The sequence below is a fragment of the Vigna umbellata genome, chromosome 3 (assembly GCF_029865625.1).
Source record: "Vigna umbellata cultivar VRB3 chromosome 3, Vumbellata_1.0, whole genome shotgun sequence".
NCBI lineage: Eukaryota > Viridiplantae > Streptophyta > Magnoliopsida > Fabales > Fabaceae > Vigna > Vigna umbellata.
Genome location: NC_142167.1, coordinates 20,352,441 through 20,375,852, shown reverse-complemented (window position 1 = coordinate 20,375,852; position 23,412 = coordinate 20,352,441). Strand labels below are relative to the sequence as shown.

Here is a 23,412-nt window from a genome sequence, read left to right as displayed (position 1 = left end):
TTTAATAATGCATGAATATATTGTGAGAATAATGATAAGCTACTAAAGAGGGAAAAGAATTACATAAAAAATAATTAGGGAATAGAAAAAGAAAAAAAGGAGAACACATGGTTTTGCTCAAAATAAACATAGTCAGTGCCACCTCACGTTTGTTCCCCGTTTGGATCAATCCGTCATTGCAACCGCCAGCCGCACCTTGTCTGTCGCCGGAATCCGCCACATTCTCTTCGGCAACGGTATCGTATAAATATCTCTCTCGTTGATACTGATATTCCTTTCAATTTCCTCTGATTAAGCCCTAGCTACTGATAGCATCACCGCTACACCGTCAACCAACGTGTCCTATGAGGAACCGTCCTCAGCGGTACGCGAGCTAGGGCTTGGGCGGTACACTGAATTTTCGAATTCGTGACTTTCAATTGAAATTAAGGGGCAGGGGAGAATCTTTTTTGATTTGGCATCGATTTATGATTTGACTTTTTGTAGAAGAAATCCACAACACACACTAAAATTAAGCTTATGGTTATGTTATCTGAAACTGTTATTGTGGAGAGGAGAATTGGTATTTGCTTGTTTCGGTAGGCGAGAATATACTAAGGAAGTACGTTAATAGATTTTGACTTGCGGTACCATCAGATTATTGGTTGTCTGTCCCGTTTTTATTTTGATATAGTTAGGTTAGGTAGATGATTGCGACTTAATTCATGTTCCATATGTGTAGATGACATGGGATGTGAGTACCTATTTTAGCACGTGTTTTCATGGATTTTTGATGGATTTCTTACTGGAAACTACTTGCACGCAGGTGAATATTTGATTGGCAATACTTATTGGTGAAATTTTAGAATATAAAGAAGCTTCAATGGCAAAGAAACCAGGACAAAGATCCAGTAAATTATCTGTGTACCTTTACATTCCTAATATAATAGGTAGGTATTTACTTTCTACTTTTACTTACGTATTGCAGCAACTATGCTCTTAAAAAAACACATTGTAGCAACAATGGCGTACTCTAATACTTGCGTTAATAAGATTAATGGCATAAAACTCTGATTTGGGACATATGGACGGAGAGAAACAGAAAAATTTTCTGGTCATTTTTCTTATTGGTACATTTGTTTTCGGAAAACAAGAGGCTTTATTACTCTTTTATTATAGCACGTGTTAGCAACTGTTGTTTTAAGCAAATCGATGTTTGGTATTGTAACTAGTGTAACTGTTTATTATTGGATCGTTCAGGAGATTTTACTCAACTTCTTGGTCATAGTTCTCCAGAATACAAACTGTCTTAACTCCTGACCGTGTCCATGGTGATGCAGGATACATACGGGTTCTTTTAAACTGTTTTGCCTTCTCCCAATGTTTAACAAACAAAGCCTTGTTCGCTTTTCTCTATTTTTTGAGGTGGGATACCATTTTGTTGGCTTTCTCTTGTATTAAGTTTTTTTTATTTTTTTGTTATTTTTATGGAATGCGTGACATAATTTGGCTGAATTCGTTGTGCCAGCTTTGTTTGTGATGCTGTCGATGGATGGTGTGCCCGCAAATTCAATCAAGGTATAGACTTTTTTGTTGATGTCAGATGACAGTACGTTTATCTGTTAAGATTTTCCTATTGAATTCATAAATAATGTCAGCGCTCAACTAAGAAAATTCTTGCTCATAATTTATCTGAGTCCACAATGCATGCCATTGAATTTGTATACATCACACTAACCTTCAGAAAAAGTTAATTGCGGATTAATTGTGTTTTGACTCCTTGTAGTTTACCCTTTAGAGCTTTTGAACATCATCTCTGTTAATTTGTACCCTTAGTTTCTTTCTGTTTAGTGTGAGAGAACAAGTAAAGATTTTTTTTTACCGACTCTTTTATCGATTATTGAGTCCTTCAAAATCATATGAAACTTAAAATCTAGAAAATCAGTTCAAAACTGAGGGAATGTCTATATATCACAGCCCAGCTATAATTTGTTCTTTGAGGCGCTTATCATATACAGTATGAATTTGAGTAATACAGATTTTCTCACAATTCTAATGCTGATGCCATATCAACAAACATGCATATTATTCTACTATTTTTCACTTACCTAAGGGTTATTTAATAGCAAATTTAGATAAAAAGCTGAAGAGTCCACCGAATTTGATCATGTGCTAACTCCCAGGGTTAAAGATGTTTGATTTGTTCCCATGATTCCGTTCTGTTACACTTTCACACTTTTTAATAAAACACTTGATAGACCATATTGAACAAGAAAATAAAGGGATAACATGGCATACATGCTAAAGAGGGTTGGCTTAATTGGTATAATCAAAACATCAAATGTGAAAAGGTTTTGGATTCAAATTCTGCTTGTGATTTTTCACTGGTATCATGTGTAAGCACCACTATATGCCAGTAGCTTGCCCTGAATGGGGAATTGGGACATTACCTATCTCCCTAAATTGTCTATTTTTATTTTGAAAAAACAATTATTCTGTATAATAAACAAATACATTAACCTAGCATTCTTTATTTTGTATTGTTTTCTTGATTCAGTGTCAACCTTTGGGGCTGTGCTGGACATGGTAACAGACAGGTTATTCTCTTCTCTCTCTCTCTATGCATGCATACAAAAGATGTCTGATGATCGGTGCTGTTATAACTTCTTTATGTTGTTCAATTCTTGTGTGCTTTGAAATAATGTGGCTTCCTTGATACCAGAATTAGCACTGCTTGTCTACTTGTTGTCCTTTCTCAACTGTACCAGTAAGAAATTTTCCTTTCAAATTCATTAGTCACTGTTATTTTAAGAATGTAAACCTGACTTTTGGGTTGAACTTGTGTAAAGGCCCGGCCTTATCTTTTTGTCATTGCTTTCACTAGACATTGCCAGCCACTGGCTGCAAATGTACAGGTAATGCATACTGACTGTGCGTTTTTCCCTAATTTTTATTGTTGATTCTGCAATTATTGGGTTTAACCTTGATGATATGTGACCTTTTTTCAATTAATTGCAGTACTTTCTTGACGGGAAAGGCTAGTCATAAAGATGTAAAAGACAGCAGCAACTGGCTTTTCAGGGCATACTATGGAAATCGGATGTTTATGGCTTACTGTTGTGTCTCATGTGAGGTCAGTGCAATATCCTCTTCCTGATCTCTGTGGAAACTCTCTAATAAATAGTTTTTTATTTGGATTCTTATCCTTAATATTGTGTAGGTTATTTACTTAGTCCTGTTTTATCTTGCGGAGAATCAAACAGAGAAATTGGTGGACGTAAGTGCCCCCTACTGGTGTTAAATTATTTAAGACATTTTATTTGCCGTGATCATCATAGTTTCTCATTTGTTTCTATTTCCAGGTTATATCAAATAATTTGAAAAAGATGTCGTTACTTTCTCTCCTAATTGGTACTAGTTTATTTGGATGGGCAGTCAAACAAATTATAAATGTTATTCAGGTCAGTATGTTCTGCATTTTTTTATGATTGGGTACACATTTTTAGATTTTGACCACCCCGGTCAATAATGAAAAGGCGAGGAAGAAAAAAGAAATTAAAAGAAGTAACACGTCAGAGAAAAAAAGAATTCCCAAAGTCCAACGAAGCTAGTGGCACTAATTGTTCATACATTTTTGGAATAAACATCCTGGAAGTATTGCAGTAGTACAACAATTTTGAATCTTGAAAATCTTTCGTACTCTACTTTTATTTTTGGTTTAATTATCATTTGTCAGTCTTTTTTCCAAGCAAAAGGATCGGCACAAAGTTTCGGAAACCATATTTTATTGAGTTGTTATAAAATTGTATTCTACTAGAGATGGTGACATTACTTCAATTAGCAGAAGCTTTCCACACATTATCAATTAATCTTGATAATAATTTGAGGGATTGTTTTAGGCTGTTAAAATGAGGATTAAGATTCAACATATTTAGTAACTAGCAGGTTCTGTCGGCCTCAATGTAATATTGTTCGAGTTTGAATATATTAACTCTTTGGCTTGACTTATTAACTTAATATCATGAATTCATTAATGAAAGGAGTTTTCTTTACATTCTAGCTGTACAGATAGGGTCTTGGTATAACAACTTACTCTTCATGTTTTTTTTTCTGATGCTTTTGATTATTATTTACTTGGTCATTAAATTGAGTCCTGCATTTATCTGCTCTAATTCCCTTGTGATTCCAGATGAAAACAGCAGCTGATGCGTGCGTGCTTTATGACATTGAGAAAAAACATAAGAACTGATGTTTCATCCACGACGAGAATCATTTGCCTTCGTCTTCTCGTACCAAGTTATGTGGTCAAAATTTAATATGAATTGCCACAGATGGAAATTGAGCTTGAATTGTTCAGTTTTCTACATTTGTAATGAAAGAAATAGAAAATGCTGAACGAAATAATTTACCTTTCCATGTAACAAAAAGATTCGTTGTTCTTTACCCACTGTTAGTTACAATGCGACGCAAAGAAATATTTGTTTAGTTGTGAAATTTCAAATCCCTTTATAGGAGAAGGAATGACTGATTTTGATTTTATATTCTCTCTCAAGTGCGTGGGGGTTGGGTTTATAAACTGAATAAACACCCTTTATTCCACTTCGTAACACTCTCACTTAAATGTTTATGGAAATTCGTATTACTGTGTGACACGGGGCTTGCAGGATTGATAAAACACCTGAACCATTCATACCGTGCATTATGTGATATGTAACTGCAAGACATTGTTCTACTTTTGCGCGCATGCTTTTGATTGTGAAGTGATCGAATGTTACCTGTTCTTATATACTTTGCTAATTTACGGTATTCGCCACTAATACCACCCTATGCCATGATTCGTCAGATGAGTGAACCAATGTCACTTGTCTTGTATATTTGGAAAAGTAATGACTAATTTCTCGTCCTGTCTGCATAACAGCGTTATATGACTTAGAGAAGCACTCTAGTGTATTAATTCTGTAACATAATACTACTGCGTAAGAGTTCCAAGGCATATAACAAAACACATGCATAAACAGAATATTGATAAAATAAATCCAAATCTTCAAATGAAACAGCTACACAGCTATTGGCTGCATAATAATTGAACCTACCAGAGATATATACATTCACAAGCGTAGTCAAATGATAGACAAAATCAAAATCACATTTTGCATAAATAATACCTTACTCCAAACAAGCAAATTTCTCTCTAACGTCCCTACTTTTTCTTAGCAAAACGATATTCATAAAAAAGATTCCTGGCTCATTAAAGTGTACTAATAAAGGCTAAACCCAAAAAACTGGCTAATGATGATGGCAAATCCAAGGGCTATTGCAACAAGAGAAGAAGCCCAAGTAAGTTTCTCGGTTATTCTAGGTACTCTATCTTTTAGTGCCTCGCTACACGAACCAATAAATACCGTATAGCTCCCCATTGCAACAACAGTTCCAAATAAGAACATAATGAGAAATGCAGCACCAGCCACCCGTGAAGGCAGAGCAAGGGCAGGCAACACCATCATCAGTGCGTCTGGTTGCAGTCCATGAACTATTCCCGTGGCAAAAGTAGCAAAACCAATCTTCTTCTTTCCTACTACAGGATTACTATCACGCGATTCATAGACGTTGACATCACATTCACCATTTTCCAAGGCAACACATGGAGTAGGCACTTCTGAAGCTTCCTTAATCCCCATAGCACCAATTACTAGCAGGGTAAGGCCAACCACTCTTGTGCCCCACGTTCGGATAATTTCAATGTGAAGTCGATCCTTTAGGAGCAAAAAAATCAAGCCAAAGATAACTTGACCAGCATCATGGCCACAGCCCCAAAGGGCTCCAACAGCAGCACTCTCCATTCGGGATCGGCCTATTGACAATGGAGCCAAAGCTGCAAGGTGATCAGGCCCTGATAGTGTGTGCAAGCAACCAGCAAAGAAACCAGTCCAAGCACTGCTTAGAAGCTCAGTGCGGATAAGTTTTCCACCAACTGCAGCAGCGGCAGGGCCACCAGTCTTGGCAGCATTTTGAAATGTTGCAAAAGCTGCCGGAGCAAAAGCTGGCTGGATCAAGAGCAAAACAAGAGCAGACAGTACTGCCAATGTCCGAGCTGTTATTATTGCCTGAAAACAACATGGCAAAATGATACTTTTAAGCTTCACTACCGTGTTCAAACTTCTAAAAGGCAATAACTGTGTGGATCGAGTCTTATATAGCATAAACCCTAGCAACCTTAAGCCAAATAAATACTTGTGACCAAAAATATCACGACAAATGAATAATAACAATGATGACAATAATAATAATATCAATTATACATTACCCGTATACCCAATTCAACAAATAAGTTAATGATCACGGTTTACCTGTAATAACACTGATTAAAAAGCTAACTTTGGTTATGATTCAACTCAAGTCCAGAAACAAACAGTATTACCAAAGCAGAGCTATTGATGAAAAAGTAACAGTCACAAAAACTGTTATATGCATGGTACACAAGCAACATAGCACCATCCGTTCAGATTATAACAGATTTCTGCACATATATGACAATTCCCAATTTGTTGGTAATGTCCCATTTTCTAGGGCGAGTAATTTATCCCTTTAAATAAAAAAGTAACGTAATCAACCACATTAATATAATTTTCCTCTTGGCATAATACTAAAATTGCACGGATTCCCTAAGAATCAATGCATGGTTAGATGCCTTTGACTAAAATCACGAAGAGAATATTCTAGAGGATACAGTTTATGAGACAGAACACCGTTGCATTAAGAATGAGCATGATGTCAGATGCAAACATCATGAAATGCACACAAGATCTAAGCAGCAACCATAACCGCAGAAAGCACGTACCTTTGGTTTCTGGAAATTGTTCCCAGTGGTGATCTGATTGAGGGGTTGGAATTGGGGTGTGGAGGTTTGAGGACGAATGAGTTGAGAGGAGATAAGGGGTGGTAGGGTTTTGGGAACAGAAACCGACAAGGGAGATGATGGGTTTTCATGGTGGCAAGAAATTGAAGTGAAGGAAGAAGGCGGCGAGGAGAAAAGATTGAAGCTTGGGGAGTGAAATCGTGTGAAGGGCTTGAGATTGGCGTGAAGAAGAGAAGAGGATAGAAGCCTATCCATGGGCATGGCTTCTATCGGAAATGAAGAGAAGAGAAGAGAAGAAAAGCGCGAGAGAAGGTCTGATTGGATAAAGTTCAAGGTTAACGACAGCTTTGTTTTCGTTTCGCTGTCCTACTTTTTATTTTTTAGAATTTCTCATGTTTTTCTTTTCTAATTTGGAATTAAATGATTGGTGTTTAAACAAATATATTTTTTACTTTTTTGTAATTTAATTATAGCTGTAAAGGTTAGCCTTTATTTTAGGACAAGTTAGTTGATCTACACTTCTTTATTTTTATTTATTAATATTTTAATAAAATTCTCTCTAATCAATTTAATTTTGATGAGTCTTTCATATAAACAATGTCAACTTATTAGTGTTATTATGAATTTTTCATCATAAAAAAGTCAACCTAGTAGAATTTTAATGGATTTATTATCTAAACATATTTGGTTAACACGGTTTATAAATTTTAATGGTCTGGGATTAAAAATGTAATCTTGTTTTACTTTTCAATCTTAATAATTATTATTTCGAATTAATGATATATAATTTTGGTTCTTTAATGATAACATTTTGACCTAAATAGTTCATATAAATTCCAAATTTGACAATAAAACAATAATTTTTTTAATAAATAGTAATTCAAAGTTGATTTTACTACGAAGATTGACATCTCATTTATTATTACACAAAAAAACTTATAAATCATTTATTGTTACATAAATATTTATTAAAATAAAATAAAACAATAAAACATAGGAGACCATATCAAACGGGTGATAAAAGATACATCTCACTAAAAATAGACAAACTATACCTATTATGAAAAGGCTCTAAATAAATAAATAGAGGTAAAACATTAGATCACTTGTTTTATTTTTTATGAAAGTTAAACTAGCTAATTTATTACCACGATGATTTTCTCTATGAAAACATAAGAAACTTTGAACTGCATATACTTAAAAAAATGTAAGTATCAACGTCATTTTTTTAGACTTCTTAGAAGTACACGATGATTTAAAAAGTTGTTATAGACTAAAGAATAAGTACTTTCTAACTAGAGCTTCTGAGAATCATTTTTCCAAGCATGTTCCAAAGCATAAATTTCCCTCCTAAACCCATCATAAATAGATGTCTGTAATCATGAAAAAACTGAAAAATCATTCACATATTCATCCTGACTTCCTCTCACTACACCAACACATTAAATTTTCTAGTTGCATCATCAATATTTACCTCGAGTTAATTAACATGTGAAACTTGTCATATAAATGAAAACATCATACCTTTCTTAATTTGAATATTGAAAAATTTCTGCACCAAAAAATCATAAACGATATTAGTTGTATGTTTTTTAGATTTATTATGAGTCATACACACTAACTCCTTAATCTGAATCATAAAAGTAGAAAACACAATTAGATCTTGAGATCTACTATTATTTCTCATTCTCCAAATCATCAAATAATTACAATAATGACAGTTACTTTAATCACTTTAAGCAAAAAAACTTCAATGAGATTTCATAAATCAAACAACCAAATATAAATAAAACAAATGAAAGAAATATTAAATATTATTACCACATCAAGAACATGTAAAGTATAAAATCACTCATCATTTTTTTGAACCTCCAAATCAATAGGTAGATGACTGGACAACAACTTCCTATGAACCAAAGTTTTAATTGGTGACATGTCATTTAACCAAACAAATTCCCTTAATCCATGTATCAGAAGAGTAAAAAAAATTTGTAACTTTTTGAGAAAACATGTATAGTCCAAAATCCAATTAGACATATCATCGTGCTCATTAACCATTAAAGAAGAAAAATCACATAAATTGATAATGAAAGAAGGAAAATTCCAAGGAGTATTTGTCCATATCCAACTAACAACAAGGTATAACCATACTTTGTCAAACTATGGAATTCTAACAAATTTAGGTATTAAATGTTAGGATACCAATTCCAAATATTAATATAATCACCTTTACCTAGTGTCTAAAAAGTATTTTCAAGAACAACATCACATGCACCCTTGATGTCATACCAAATTGACAATATTTTAATAACATAATTTTTATACTTAAACTTAAAAAATTGAAAAAACATAAATTCAGTCAAAGTCATTTTGTTTTAAGCAAACTTTTGAGCTAAACATATCATATATATACTTTATTCTCTAACACAATATTAATAACCTATAAACCGTTATTCATCTTAGAACCACACACAATAGACAATTTAATAGTGAACAATCCTTTTTTTTATGTATCCTTAATTAAAACAAAATTTTGAATCCATTTTGTAATTTAAGAATAAGCTTAATAGACTATTTGTAAACTTAAAAGTTATAAGACAATAAGTCAATAATTATCAAATTATTACCTTAATTCTTTCCATAGTACTAAGCAATTTCTTTTTCAATAAACAAATTCATTAAGAATGTTATCAATCAATAAATGAAAAAACGAAGCTCTTACATAAGTTAGCATGCTCAAATATGTAAAAAGAAAAGATAATTGATTACAAGATAGAAACCTCTTGAAACGTTTGACAAAAGAAACATAAACATTAACTATGTAAAAAATACTTTTAGGAGGACTTACCCATTAATTAAAAAAAGTTTTGTATTTTTAAAAAGTTTTGTACTTTTAAAAGAAAAATTTCAAATGCTACGAGATCGTATCATTAGCATAGTATTAAAAGGAAATCATAGTGACCATGAAAAACATAAACTTCTTAAAATTAAGCTTTAAAATCCATAATTATAAATATTAATATATATTTAATCATATAAATAATATATTATGGTTTTTTTAATTTTTTTTTAACTCATTCCTTATACACCCAAAATACGAAGAAACGATGATTGCATCATTTAATATACTAGATAGTTGATTGTTTCAAAAAGAAAAAAACAACAACAACTAAAAGCACAAACAATGTACATTTGATTAATTAAATGCACCTATCCAAATTTATATTAATATTTCAATCAATCAAATTATAATTTAACCACTTAAAATCGTATTAGTGACTTTGACAAGTTGAAAATAAAAAAAAATTAACCAATTATATATATATAATATGCAAAACTAAAAATAAAATTTGGTCATCGTTTAAAGGTAATACATGAATAATCAAACCAATATCTAATCACATATTAACAAAATACTCTAAACATATTATGAATATAAATAGGGTTACCAAAAATAGTATAACGATGATATATAAATTACTCTATTTGTGCAAAGGAATTTAGGCATCATAATCACATTATAGCATTTCTTGAAGTATAGAAAAAGCAGTAGGTCAAACGTTAAAAAGGAATTAGAATTTTAAATATAGTTATTAATTATAAAGTAGGATAAATAGCTACAATAAATATTTTTGTTTTAAAAAAATTATACTTTTAACATAAAATCCTAATTTTTTATTTAAATTTCATTAATCGTAACAGATATTCAAGAAGTATGTTAAAAATATTAAAGTTTATTTATAAGCGTACAACAAATTTTGATATCAAATAAATATATATACAGTGAATTAATTTTTTTTAAAAATGTTAAAATAAATTTAATTAAATTAAAAATGTTAGTTTTTCTTGTAATAAGAAAAAAACTAGATATGTAGTTACAAAGTTATCCATAGTTTGTTACGTGTCCCGAAAACAGTAAAAGGTTAAGCAATTGTGCGTAGGAAACGTTGTAAGGGAAAAACAAAAATGTGCCACGTCAGGAAGAATTGGATGAGCAAGAAGTCGTGTCTCTGGTTGCTCAAAAGAAGCTACTACCTCCTCTCCTCTCCTTTCTGCTAAATGCTAATCCACTTCTTCTCTCTCTCACTCTCTCTCTTCATCCATGGAAGTTAACCTCTCTCTCAACCGCCACCGCGCCCTCTCTCTCACCTCCAGCGCTCCCTCTCTCTCCGCTCTCCGCTCGCACTTCCTCGCCTCCACTCACTCTCTCCGTCTTCCTCCCTCGCCACCCTCCCTTCGCTCCCGGAACAAACGCACCACCAGCCGCAACTTAGGCTTCCTCCGCTTCCACTCCCCGCGCTTCGTCTTCAAGGCCTCCTTCCATTCCCACTCCGTCGTCGTCCTCGTCATCGTCGTCACTTTATCCGCCGTTTCCTGGCTCCACTTCACTCTCACCAAGAAAAAAAACAAGTCTCTTAACCAGGTCACTTTCCAACAATAATATTCCAATTTCACTCGTTACTTCTTTTCATTGCAATTCTTCCACCTACTTTTCTCGCTTCTTTAATTCTGTTACTAGAGTCTTTTCTGTCTGTTACTTTTTTCGCATTTAGTAAATTCTTCACTCCACATCTTCGGTTAGATGATGCATGCAGTGTTCTGGATAGTGTTTTGCTGCTGTCCGAGCTATGCAGCTTGTGAATTGATTGAACAATGTCTTCTGTTTCTATAATAACTAACTCTCTGTCTTGTGCAGACACGGGGGCTTACGAATTTCGCATTATCGCCTCGGGGAACTAATGTTGGGAGTCAGGTCATTGATGGCGAGATTCTTGGTTTTACGGAATTTCAAAGGGATAACACGCTGACTGAGATTGGGAAGTTGAAGGATCACCATGGGGAAGAGTACCGGGTCTTTGAGGAAAACGAGATCCACCTCCCGTTTTTGAAATCTTCAGTGGTACAAGAAGTGGCCATCGCCACCGAGACTTCAGAGTCATCTTCTGTTTTTGACTCTGGTTTGAATAATAATAATAATAATAGTAATAGTTCCAAGGTATTGGATGAGTCTTTTTTATCTGTCGCTTTCTCATCAACTTCGTTACCACCTCTAGAGTTTGCTGAGGAAATGGCTATACAAGTGGAAGAGAGTCAAGATAAAGTTAACTCTGATCCCGAGTTGCCTTTAATTGACGTCGAATCCGAGCATACTGCTTCGTCTGTTCGCGTAAACAACGCACTGGCGACTGTTGGTGGACATACTAAAGAAAAGGTTGAGCTTGGTGCCATCAATGGTGACGTCCTTTTTGGGGAGTCAGTTAGGGAAGGGCTGTACATGTTTTATGAGGTTAACAAGCCTGCAACTGGATCTATGACACCGCTGAGTGGTGTAAAGTCATTATCTCCCCGTGCTTCTTTTATGAATAAAAAACGGTCGCCCTCAGTGATGGGAAATGCCACACTGAAAGGAACAGGGTTATCTACAGATATTCCTCTACAGGATGCAGGTAATTTACGTGAAAGAAAATGTATCATCATATCATTTCAATGATGATATTTTTGGTCAAATCCTTACGTAGTATAGTGATGAACAAACCAATATTTAAAGAAACTTTTATGTAAACCATGTTTTATTGATTCAGAACATGTCAAAGGAGCAGCTGAACTTTCCAGTCATAATGGCTACCCTCTGCAACATGTGAGTAAAAACTTGAGGAGGGGCAGAAGCTCTTCAAGAGACAGGGAAAGGACCAACATGGATTACAATAATAACACAGTTTTTCCCCAGGCTCACTCAATGAAGATGCATATTGATCTGAAAAATGATCAAATCATGGTGCCTGATGATCAGAAAAATGATCCTTCAAAGCATCTAAGCAAATATAATAATTTGCTAAAACTTGGGAGGTAATTTGCTAACCTGATCTGCCTCCTATGAACACTGAAAAGCTAATGTAATTGATTTATGAGAATACTAGTTGGAGTTTAAAACTTGAAACCAATTTGCTTTCAATGAAACAGTGAGGTGAAACTCCTACCTTCACTTCTTTCTTATTTGTTAACTATATCATGACCTACTTTTACCATTGCTTTTGACATGGGGAGCTTATACTAAGTACATTGATTTTGTTAGGCTACATGAATGTGTAGAAGTGCTTAAACATATGGAAACAAAGGGTTTATTAGACATGACTAAGGTACTTGCATCTTTCTGGTTTTACTCGACATTTAGTTCTTCAATTTTTTTGTTTCTCTTATATGCTTATTTACTTGTTATAGGTTTATCATGCCAAGTTTTTTAACACCTGCAAGAAACGAAAGGCCGTTAAAGAAGCTTTTGATTTCATTAAGCTCATTCCAAATCCAACGCTGAGTACATTTAACATGCTTATGTCGGTGTGCGCAAGCTCCCAAGATTCAGAAAGTAAATATTCTGGTTACTCTCTAAAAGTTCCTTCTTTGTCATCTTTTAAGCTCATGGAATTTTTATTGTCTATTTTTCAGGGGCTTTCCATGTTTTGCAGCTTCTTAAGAATGCTCAACTAGAACCTGATTGCAAACTTTATACCACTCTGATATTAACTTGTGCAAAGAGTGGGAAAGTTGATCTAATGTTTGAAGTAAATTATGGCCCTTCAACTCATCATAGCATGATTTAATTAAATCTAATATAATTTTCTATAAATTGTGAGTCTATTGAAATTGTTAATCTGTATACTTAGGTGTTTCACAAGATGGTTAATTCTGGAGTGGAACCTAACGTTCATACCTATGGGGCACTTATTGATGGCTGTGCTAGAGCTGGGCAAATAGCCAAAGCATTTGGCGCTTATGGAATACTGAGGTCAAAGGTACATTTACTGTAGAATGTCTTTCTAAAGAATTATCTCTGTAGTGGTATGAGTTTAGCTCCTCCCTATTTTTAATTATACATGCTGATGTGATGTTTTATGCAGTAGAATGTGAAGCCAGATCGTGTAGTATTCAATGCACTTATAGCTGCTTGTGCCCAATCAGGAGCTGTAGATCGTGCTTTTGATGTTTTAGCAGAAATGGCAGCTGAAACGCAGCCCATTGACCCTGATCACGTAACAATAGGTGCATTGTTGAAGGCATGCACTAAAGCTGGTCAGGTGCTGTTTCTTTGTTCCCCAATCACTCTTTTTATTGTACTTTACTATAGATCTTTAAACAATTCCTGTTTATTTTTTCTATTTGTTTTTTTTCAGGTTGATCGTGCAAAAGAAGTGTACAAGATGGTACAAAAATATAGCATAAAGGGATGCCCCGAAGTTTACACCATTGCCATTAATTCGTGCAGCGAAACAGGGGATTGGGAATTTGCTATTGCTGTATACAATGACATGACCCAGAAAGGGATCCTCCCAGATGAGGTACTTTAAAAAAATAATTTGCTGGTGACCTGGATTATAAAAGCTTTAGTTTCATAATACTATAAAACCATAATAAAAAAACACTTATTTGCATGGTGGTTTATTGAATTGATTCTTGTATGTTTTTCTTCATTTCTATACTGTTGTTTTCTTACAGAAATTGTTTCATCATGCAGATATTTCTGAGTGCACTGATAAATGTTGCTGGTCATGCTAAAAATCTGGATGCTGCCTTTGATGTTCTACAAGAAGCCCGTGAAAGAGGAATACGAATTGGAATAACATCATATAGCTCATTGATGGGTGCATGTAGTAATGTATGTCTGGTCAAGTAATAAAATTTAAGTGGAAAAGAAACAGAAAACAAGATGGTCATGAAATGAAAACATCATTAATAAAACCCAGGGCAATTTTTTAGTCATGAAACTCAAAAAATTGGATTATGGATTTTATATAGTATGCATAATAAAAGGTAAGGGACCTGAAATCGATTGAAGGTCTATTGATGGGACAGTAGAGTGCATTTGAATTATGTATTAGAAACAGATGTTAAAAATATGTTTTTATGTTTAAAATAAAATCATCAATTAAAAAGAAATTTATTCAATGACTGTTATTAGGCTTTCTAATAAGGAAAGTAATGAAGTCACAGGTTTCCTAAAATTACCACGTTTTTCTGGCATTTTTGCTATTAGTTTTAATTAAGAAATAAATATGGATGCAGAATGTTTTTTCCAGTGTAGTATATATGGATTTTTGTGCTCGAGTTGTTGATCCTGAATCTAGAAATTAATAATAATGAAATAGGAGTCTGACCTAAGGCAATTACTGTGTACTTTTATGTTTCTTTTCCATATAAGTTATGCTTTTTCGACTCTTTTTTCGCCAGCATTGACTTCAGTTACTAACTACTGGCAAATGCTTGTTTCAGGCAAGAAATTGGCAGAAAGCATTGGAGCTATATGAATATCTTAAGTCTCTTAAATTGACAATAACAGTTTCAACAGTTAATGCTTTGCTCACTGCACTGTGTAAGTTTGACCTTTTTCTTTGGTCTTTAATATTGTTACGTTCATTAATGTTTGATCGGAAAAATATTAAATAACTTGGAAAAGTAGTTCTTTTCAAAAAATGAAGGTCTTTGAGGAGTTTAAGTCTCAGAGGTATGAGTTGTCCATATAAGAGACATGACACCACTTCCAAAATAAAATCTTAAGACTCAATGTTTGTAGGTCTTGTTTTCCGTATAAATCAATTAACTTTTTCATTTCTACTCAATGAGATTTTCAAATCATACTTGGATTCCTAACATGTTTAACTTTTCCTGATTCTTGTAAATGAGGTGTGGTTCCTTTCTCTACCTTTGTTTTGCTTGATTATGGATACTTCAAACTTTCTTCTCATTTTTCTAGCTGTTTCCCCAATCTGTACAGTTACATTGTTTAAGTTAGCTGATTAATGGGGAAAAAGGAGTTTAAACATTGTAAGAGTTCTGTACAGGTGATGGAGATCAATTTCAAAAGGCTTTGGAAGTTTTTTTTGAAATGAAAGGATTAGGATTGTGCCCAAACAGTATCACATTCTCGGTACTTATAGTGGCAAGTGAGAAGTAAGTGGTCTAAGAGGATTTTGTCATTAAGTTACTGTTTTGTTTTGGTTCTTTCTCAACGAATTTCCTATTTTTTCTGCCCTGATAGAAAGGATGATATGGAGGCAGCTCAAATGCTTCTTTCTGAAGCCAAAAAAGATGGTGTAGTCACTAATCTCATAATTTGTCGATGCATAATTGGTGAGTCTCATTCAATTTTGTCAGCTTCAATTCTCGCTCTGTATTGCTCAGCCTTTGCTATTGCTTTGAAAATCACCAGTTTCTTGCATGACTTATATTTATACTCTTACCCTCCGCATTTGGAGCTATATTATTTGGAAACTATTGTCACCTCGTGTAATGAACGCAAATACATTGAAAAGTGATGTATAATTTTCCATTTTTCATTTTTTTTCTTGTGTTATATCCTTTAAAGTCCAAATATTTAATACACCACTGGTAGAATTTGACATGTAAATGATATGAAAAAAATTCTTAAAAAGTTCAAGATTGATTAGAATTAGATTTGTTGATGTGAATTAAAAACAAAATCATATTTTGCATAAGTTCACTATCTTTTTTGAGAGACATATCATTTCTCATTAACACATAATCACATTCGTGGTTGGTGATCACAGTTTCAAAAAGGTTACTTGATGTGATCGTATGGCCAAAGTCCATATCAAAATATGTTCTTTCTCCAAGGAACATATAAAAATTTTCACACCTTTATTATAGAGCATCACAAAAAGCATCTTTAGTCCTCTTCAAGAGAACTCGTGATTCCATAATCGTTAGTCCTAATGAAAAAAGTTTTGGCTCTACAAATTTGCCTTCTTTTCATTATTTGTTTAAGGATATAAAGGAATAGGATAGACTCATATTAGAGCTGTGTAACTTAATCAAAGGTAAGAGTTTTATACAAATGTATTAATAATATTTTCTGAAACAGCAAAAGTTGCTGCGTATAGGACAGGAGAATATAGGTTGTGTAGGATCGAACAAATTCTTTCACAGTTTTGTGTTTGTTCAGTTAGCTAATTGTGTGCAATCGCATAGTAAATATTTCTGTGGCTGTTTCATATAGAAAATACAGAAATCAGGATGGAATCGTATTCCTTCCCCTAAATTATAAAAAAATGAAAGCGTTAGGCTCATATGATATGTATTGAATTTTATTTATAGGACTAGTTTTTAATTTGCTGGGAACTTCAAGCAAAAGGTTGTGGATTTTGGTTATCTTGTGGCCCATATCTATTCATATATTACGCCTTGATAGTTCTGTGATTTATAAATCCTGATAGCACTTTGATTTCTTGGAAAGGAATGTGCCTGCGAAGATTTGAGAAGGCTTGCATTGTTGGTGAGCCTGTTTTATCTTTTCACTCAGAGCGGCCGCAAGTTGATAATAAATGGTATACATTACGTTTACAATTTTTTGTTAAGACAACTCTTTATTTAACTATTTAACCATTTATAGATATTCCTTTACGTATTTGTTTTTCAATATACGCATATCAGAGTGCTGCTTTTTATAGTGAAACTATTGCATTTCTACAACATTTTGTTTGAAATGATCCTATTTTTATTCATTCTTCTCAATTGAATCTGTCTAAGGAAAAAAACTAAAAACAATAGGAAAAAGTCTGTAAATCTCTGTTCTCGGCATTTTTATGACTTAATTTTCTCAGGCTTCTCTTGTTTTTTTCTTCGTGGAAGTTTTTAATGCTGTTTTTACTCTAAAGGACATCGCTGGCCTTAATGGTGTTTCGTGAAACAATTGAAGCTGGTCAAAAACCTACAAGTGAAATATTGTCACAAATTCTGGGCTGCCTGCAACTTCCTTATGATACATCTCTGAAAAATAGACTTGTTGAGAACCTAGGAGTTAGTGCAGATACTTCAAGAGGATCAAACCTCTGTTCATTAATTGATGGATTTGGTGAATACGATCCTCGTGCTTTCTCTATACTTGAGGTCAGTATGGAGCTGAAGTAGTTCTATTCAATATCTTGGGCCTTATTGTTTCTAAGGGAACCTGGATCATCATATGATGCTGTAATGATTTTGTAGGAATCTGCTTCATATGGAGTTGTTCCATTTGTATCATTTAAAACGAGTCCCATTGTTATTGATGCTAAAGAATTACATGCTTCTACTGCTGAGGTGAGTTAATCTAACTCCTACCTTGATTATTTATGTTTCATAAAAAAGTTTGCATTTTAACTTTGAAAGGCTAGAGAAAGAGGGAACTGTACGTGTGGGATTCATTAACTCAACTGCATTTGGGAATTACAATCCTTGAATTTCTATATATAGAAATCAGGTTCAGTGTAAGTAACGTACCCAAGCCTGTCCCATAGTTTATGAAAGCTGAAATATGCTCTCTATATTCCTAAATTCACTAACAAGTCTAAAATTAACATATTTTTTAGCAGAAAAAAAGTGCTTTACAGTGGGTATACATGACATACACGATCTTCTTGCATAGCCGACATAAGCTTACTGTGTTCCAGGATTAGCTAACAAGTTTAAAATGCAGAAAAAAAGGCTTTAGAGTCACTGGACACATAATTAGCACACAACATAACCGGATGGAAATTATTGGACTTTATTTTACAGACACATTTGATATTTGGTGTGTGATCTATTATGATACCAATGTGCAATTTTTGCTCCAAAGTTTGAATGATGGATCCAATAGCTTTCTGTTCCATGCTTACTCTTTGTTCATGTCTCTTAATATTTGGTCCCTGTATACCATAGAAACATTTGCAAATTTGAAAAGCAAACACATGTAAAAGGTAGACCTTTGTGCTCCTGCAATTGTTAAATCCATATCCCTAAATCCATGCAAATGTTAACAGGTGTACCTCGTAACAATTTTGAAAGGTCTCAAGCATAGACTGGCAGCAGGTAATATCATCATCATTTAACAATATCAGTGCTACCTTTTACTTGTTGAACTTTTCATTCATAGAAAGATTTATTTATAATTCTTGTTTGAGATCAATTGAAATTTTAAAACCAAGTTGATTTAAACTGACTTTATTTACACGAAAGGTATTCTACTCGATTGACTCTTAATTCTAATATCTGGATAAGGAAGTGAATTAAATCTACAGTGTGAGTTGTAGTTTTTATTTCGGAATCCTTTCCAATATTGTATGGAAAAACCGGTAACAAATGATTAGCAAAAATATGCGTTATTTTATTGACTTTAGTATCATTATCTTCTTTAGCACATGATTACCACTAGTCAGTTTGCATCCCTTTCTTAGTACCACTTCATCTTTCCTTCTGTTTAACGATTTTCCCAACAATACGAGGACTTGTTTTCTGGAACTCTGTAACAAATATTATGAAGAAAACCTTGTTATTATGACATTTTGCCAGATCAGCTTGGCGATCATTTTGAAATTTTCAATTGGTGATCCAAGTCTACAAAGTGCAGTTTTTCTTTTAACATATTATTACAGGATTCTCATTTCCCCTCCTTTTTCCATCATTGTTGTTTAAATCTGTCCACAAGTTGTTTGTTTAAATAAACTTTATTGATAATTAACTAGTTTACTAAACCAACAGAAGGCATGTGATAGAAAATATTACATTATAATCTCCGTCCTGACTTTGGTTGGGGTTCTCGTGAAAATCTACTTTGCAGGTGCAAGATTGCCCAACATAATAATTTTATTGACTGTAGAGAAAACAGAAGTTGTGTCTCAGAAGGGGGAGAAGATTATTAACCTTGCTGGAAGGTAAGATCGTCAATCACAAATATGTACGTTGTCAACATGCTTTTAACCATGTTGTGTCCCCACGTATGTGTAACAATCCATTGTACAAACATAGAATATTAAATGCTATCCAAATTTGTCGAGTTTGTTAGAGCAGCACATTTGAGGTTTAAATGCAAGTGCAGAAAGCCTAAATATATTTTCGTTCCAATCAAATTGGAAATCTTATCGGGCATGTTTTCAATAATATTATCATTGATGACCCATTATATTGGTACATCCGGATATTTTTTTGTGTGCCATTTGTATATTTTATTGATGGTGATTATAGTGAGTCATTTAACTGTTTGACACATCCGCATGTTAGTAAGATGTATATTCAACATTGATTATCTGAAGTGGTCAAATGGCACGAGCAAGTCAAATTCAAGTTTCTTAAATTTTTCTTAGTTGTTAGCAGTTTATTGACTACCCCTGGTAAGATATAGTTACTTGCATATCATCCGAGTATATTTTCACTCTGCATTGTGTTTTAAGGAGATTATTTGTCGTAAAAGACTGAATTGCATGTGATGTGACTGTAAAATTGAAAGCTTTCATTGTGTGAATTTATTCAATTTCTTTTAATTGGAAATTTTCTCTTGTACAATGTGTCTAGAAAATATTGTTTAAGAATTTGTGTAACAAATGTGCAATATTTTGACTTCAGAGCTGGCCAAGCAATTGGAGCGTTATTGAGGAGGCTCCAGATTCCTCATCAGGGTAATGAATCGAATGGTAAGATTCGAATTCATGGTGCGGCTCTGAAAAAATGGTTTCAGCCCAAACTTGCATCTCCATTTAGCGGGAAACCAGGTGATTGGAGTTCCTCCATGTCACGACTGGGTAAAGGTATCAGTCATCAGCAACGAAACATCCGACTTGGCAATCTGTCTTTGGACTAAGACAAGCATCTGCTTTTTGCTTTCTTTCCTGCCCCCTCTTCACCAAATCATCTTATTGTTTTTTCAATATTTAAGTTGAAAGCTCCTTCATCCTAATGGTATAATATAAGAGTGATTTAGACCCAAGAATGCAGATGGTGCCTTCTTGAGTGCTGAGGCCATTGAATGGTAGGAGCAGGGAAAGTGTAGGACATCTCAAAAACTTCATTCTGGTGACCAAGGTCGTACCCGCGATAGAATATAAATGGCAGTTCTTCACCTGCAGCTATGTCATGGCCTTTGCAACGCGGATTATATATGTATGATAGAGATGCAGATGTTTCATGTATGTATGTATCTATGTATCCGTTTTTGCTACATGTATTCTTTTTGTCTAGAACTCTCCATATGTAAACTATACAATAGGACAATTTAAACAACAATAAAGACGATTTTGATGTTTATAAGTTCTTCCGTTATTTTCAATCATTCTAATGAGATTACTGATTTGGTCCCAGTGTGCTTGGTAGTTAGATTGGATTATTCAAAATCACATTAAAAATACCAATTAACATGATCCTAGACAAATATTTATATATTTAGCTTACATTAAGAAATTGATTTAGGATATAAAATTAAATTTCAGGTCGGAGTACTTTTATCTAGTTTTTAAATTGACTCTTACTATATTAACTTATTTTAAAAAACTTTTAAATATATTGAAAAAATATTTGTTCATAAAAACCAACCCTTTGATATAGTAAGGTCAAACTTAACATTTGAATTTAATATATTAGAAAGATTCACAAAACATTAAATTTAACTACTTTTTAGTCTACAAATATATCTTGATTCTTTCATTTGTAACATATATTTCAAAATATATTTTAGTTTTATCAATGATGTATTTTTATTATGTTTTTATACACTTTCAATAAAGAATCTCTTTAAAACAGAGACAGAGGAAACTAAAATATGACTAAATAATGCATATATTAACAGTTTAAACGATACTGCTATTTAACCATAAACCATCTTATGTAGTAAAATTGTTTTTAGAATATTAATTTAAAAGTATGAAAAATGAATTTTAGTCGGTCGAGACTGCATAAATAGCCTTTAGAAAACAACCAAATTAAGGTACCTATGTATACAAAAAAAATATTTAAGTAATTTTTAGATGAAATTAAAATTTATTGTATATATTTATATAAAATAATTGTTATTACTATATATATAAATAATGTTGAGTTTAGTTTTTGTACCGTGTAAGAAAAATATTGATCAATAAAAAATATTGTTGGTGCGACTTTTAAGACAAATACTTTAAATTTATATGAAATTTTTAATTAAATACCATTGTAAAAAACTATACTATATACTCTTTCCTCGACAAGTTTTTCATCCCCTCTTACGTATTTGTCTCTTTAATTTTTTTTCTTCTACCATTTACTTATGTTTATTTCTCCACTTTAACATTTTTGTGTATTTTGTACCCCCATGAAAGAAAATCCAATTTAAATATTACGAAGGTTTAAGTCAAAACCTTTAAAGTTTAAACTTGAAGAATGTACATAATAAAAAAACACAAACATATTTAATAACCCGAATAGTTAATTCAACTTTTTTATTCCGTATTAACTCCAGCAGCTTGCAACTGACCTATGAAGGCGAAAAACAAAGGTTCCAAACAATAAATAAATGGAAGTGAGGTTTGCAGGAAGAAGAAGTAGTTACAATTGCCAAGGCCATGGCCATCAATTTTGATTCTCCAGACAAAGTTAACTCATAAGTTTGAACACAATCTCATAATAATAGTAACAATGGTGAGTGAGTTAAAATGCAGTCAACTAATATATAGTAGTACTACGTAGTACGTAACAATGGTGTCTGTCTCAGAAGGCACGCATTTGAGAAGTGAGATTGATGAAAGCTTCTTCTTTGCAAGGAATTGTGAGGCCTCCCATGGGATGGTTGAACCCAAACTCTTCTTCTGCTCGGTTCAGCAAATCAAGAAACAAAGGGTGCTTCAAATATGATATCGGCACCACAAACCTCTTCTTTTCGACATCTCCCACGTAAACTGCAACGTGACCCTTTGGAACATTGTTCGACTTCAACGATGTGTGTTTTGCATTAACCAGAAACGGCAAACGAATACCCATCGATCGAAGGTTGCTTGGTTCTGTTTGGTGCTGGTGGTGTTGAGAAAGTGAAGATTGGGTGGTGGATTATTTATAGGAGGAAGATGGAGGGAAAAATCGTACGTGTCCAACTCATAGCAAACTGAGGGTCCCAGTTCGTAATAATGTTGAAGAAAGAGTCACATGGTTTTGTTGAAGGAGAAGCTAAAATGCACGTCAAAGTGTTCTCACTATTTGGTTTGGTTCATGAGCCAGCTAAGTTCCATTGGAGAATTCTTTTTCACCATTCTCTTCTAATCACTACATACTATTTTTTTGTATCAAAGTGCAGTACTCTGAAAACGATAACTGTCTATCACTGTCTCTCTTCACTCCACCAACATTGTTAAGTTTCGGATACATTTGACAGGAATAACAGAAAGGAAAAGTTCAAGTTCATCTAAAATGATTACAAGTTTAAGTCTACTAACGGTTGGATACAAACAAAGTCTCACGTCGGATAAAATAAAAGATGAGCATTTGTTTATATACACATAACATATATTTCCATTGTTGAGAGACTTTTTGGAATGGTACCAAAAACAAATCTCTGAGAGCTTGACCCAAAGTGAACAATATTTTATCAGTATAGTGTGGAGTGATTCTGTAAAATTGAATTAAGTTTAATTAATTAAAGATTATTTTTTAGTTGATCTGAAATAATTTATTAATATCTAGTTTTATATTCGGATTAAAATTAACTTTTTACAAAAAAAAATTATCTTTTTTTAAAATTAAATTATATATGTATTTTTTCTTTTCATTTTATGAAAAATATGTAAAATTCTTTCTACAATGAATCATACACGAAC

General features: G+C 33.3%; 4 protein-coding genes across 5 annotated transcripts; 2 read left to right on the top strand and 2 right to left on the bottom strand.

Moving 5' to 3' along the window:
* The first annotated feature begins 74 nt into the window (after positions 1 to 74).
* On the top strand, positions 75 to 4,518 carry PIS2 (Putative CDP-diacylglycerol-inositol 3-phosphatidyltransferase 2). 2 transcript variants are annotated; one of them, XM_047323466.2, is made up of 11 exons: positions 75 to 241; positions 806 to 929; positions 1,320 to 1,404; positions 1,508 to 1,557; positions 2,537 to 2,576; positions 2,702 to 2,746; positions 2,829 to 2,894; positions 2,998 to 3,112; positions 3,200 to 3,256; positions 3,342 to 3,440; positions 4,169 to 4,518. In XM_047323466.2, the coding sequence occupies exons 2-11, from the start codon at positions 863 to 865 to the stop codon at positions 4,226 to 4,228; spliced, it is 684 nt and encodes a 227-aa protein (XP_047179422.1). In that variant the 5' UTR covers positions 75 to 241; positions 806 to 862; the 3' UTR covers positions 4,229 to 4,518. The 2 variants fall into 2 exon arrangements, with proteins under 2 accessions (XP_047179422.1, XP_047179421.1); XM_047323465.2 differs by having other exon boundaries at positions 76 to 236.
* A 504-nt stretch (positions 4,519 to 5,022) lies between these two features.
* On the bottom strand, positions 5,023 to 7,186 carry LOC124846245 (chloroplast protein FOR GROWTH AND FERTILITY 2-like). Its single transcript, XM_047323464.2, has 2 exons — positions 6,818 to 7,186; positions 5,023 to 6,083 (listed from the first exon to the last, which is right to left on the bottom strand). The coding sequence occupies exons 1-2, from the start codon at positions 7,094 to 7,096 to the stop codon at positions 5,238 to 5,240; spliced, it is 1,125 nt and encodes a 374-aa protein (XP_047179420.1). The 5' UTR covers positions 7,097 to 7,186; the 3' UTR covers positions 5,023 to 5,237.
* Positions 7,187 to 10,889: 3,703 nt separating this feature from the next.
* Positions 10,890 to 20,934, top strand: MRL1 (Pentatricopeptide repeat (PPR) superfamily protein). Its single transcript, XM_088109025.1, has 19 exons — positions 10,890 to 11,258; positions 11,532 to 12,282; positions 12,418 to 12,682; positions 12,909 to 12,972; positions 13,055 to 13,199; positions 13,280 to 13,395; positions 13,498 to 13,626; positions 13,735 to 13,908; positions 14,005 to 14,169; positions 14,346 to 14,486; positions 15,101 to 15,200; positions 15,670 to 15,778; positions 15,867 to 15,958; positions 17,082 to 17,172; positions 17,503 to 17,734; positions 17,831 to 17,923; positions 18,625 to 18,673; positions 19,422 to 19,515; positions 20,204 to 20,934. Exons 1-19 carry the CDS (start codon positions 10,938 to 10,940, stop codon positions 20,436 to 20,438), a joined length of 3,366 nt encoding a protein of 1,121 aa, XP_087965151.1. The 5' UTR covers positions 10,890 to 10,937; the 3' UTR covers positions 20,439 to 20,934.
* A 1,213-nt stretch (positions 20,935 to 22,147) lies between these two features.
* Positions 22,148 to 22,618, bottom strand: LOC124846255 (auxin-induced protein X10A-like). The gene has a single exon (XM_047323475.2). The coding sequence runs from the start codon at positions 22,580 to 22,582 to the stop codon at positions 22,313 to 22,315; it is 270 nt and encodes an 89-aa protein (XP_047179431.1). The 5' UTR covers positions 22,583 to 22,618; the 3' UTR covers positions 22,148 to 22,312.
* Positions 22,619 to 23,412: the final 794 nt, after the last annotated feature.

What these genes read in the sequence shown, in the direction of transcription:
- PIS2 (XM_047323466.2), top strand. Translation starts at nt 863, where the DNA reads ATGGCAAAGAAACCAGGACAAAGATCCAGTAAATTATCTGTGTACCTT. An exon ending in GCTTTTCTCTATTTTTTGAG is followed by an intron (nt 1,405 to 1,507) that starts GTGGGATACCAT and finishes TCGTTGTGCCAG; the next exon opens with CTTTGTTTGTGATGCTGTCG. An exon ending in ACTGTTGTGTCTCATGTGAG is followed by an intron (nt 3,113 to 3,199) that starts GTCAGTGCAATA and finishes AATATTGTGTAG; the next exon opens with GTTATTTACTTAGTCCTGTT.
- LOC124846245 (XM_047323464.2), bottom strand. Translation starts at nt 7,096, where the DNA reads ATGCCCATGGATAGGCTTCTATCCTCTTCTCTTCTTCACGCCAATCTC. An exon ending in ACAATTTCCAGAAACCAAAG is followed by an intron (nt 6,084 to 6,817) that starts GTACGTGCTTTC and finishes TGTTGTTTTCAG; the next exon opens with GCAATAATAACAGCTCGGAC.
- MRL1 (XM_088109025.1), top strand. Translation starts at nt 10,938, where the DNA reads ATGGAAGTTAACCTCTCTCTCAACCGCCACCGCGCCCTCTCTCTCACC. An exon ending in CATGCACTAAAGCTGGTCAG is followed by an intron (nt 13,909 to 14,004) that starts GTGCTGTTTCTT and finishes GTTTTTTTTCAG; the next exon opens with GTTGATCGTGCAAAAGAAGT. An exon ending in CCGCAAGTTGATAATAAATG is followed by an intron (nt 17,173 to 17,502) that starts GTATACATTACG and finishes TTTACTCTAAAG; the next exon opens with GACATCGCTGGCCTTAATGG.
- LOC124846255 (XM_047323475.2), bottom strand. Translation starts at nt 22,582, where the DNA reads ATGGGTATTCGTTTGCCGTTTCTGGTTAATGCAAAACACACATCGTTG.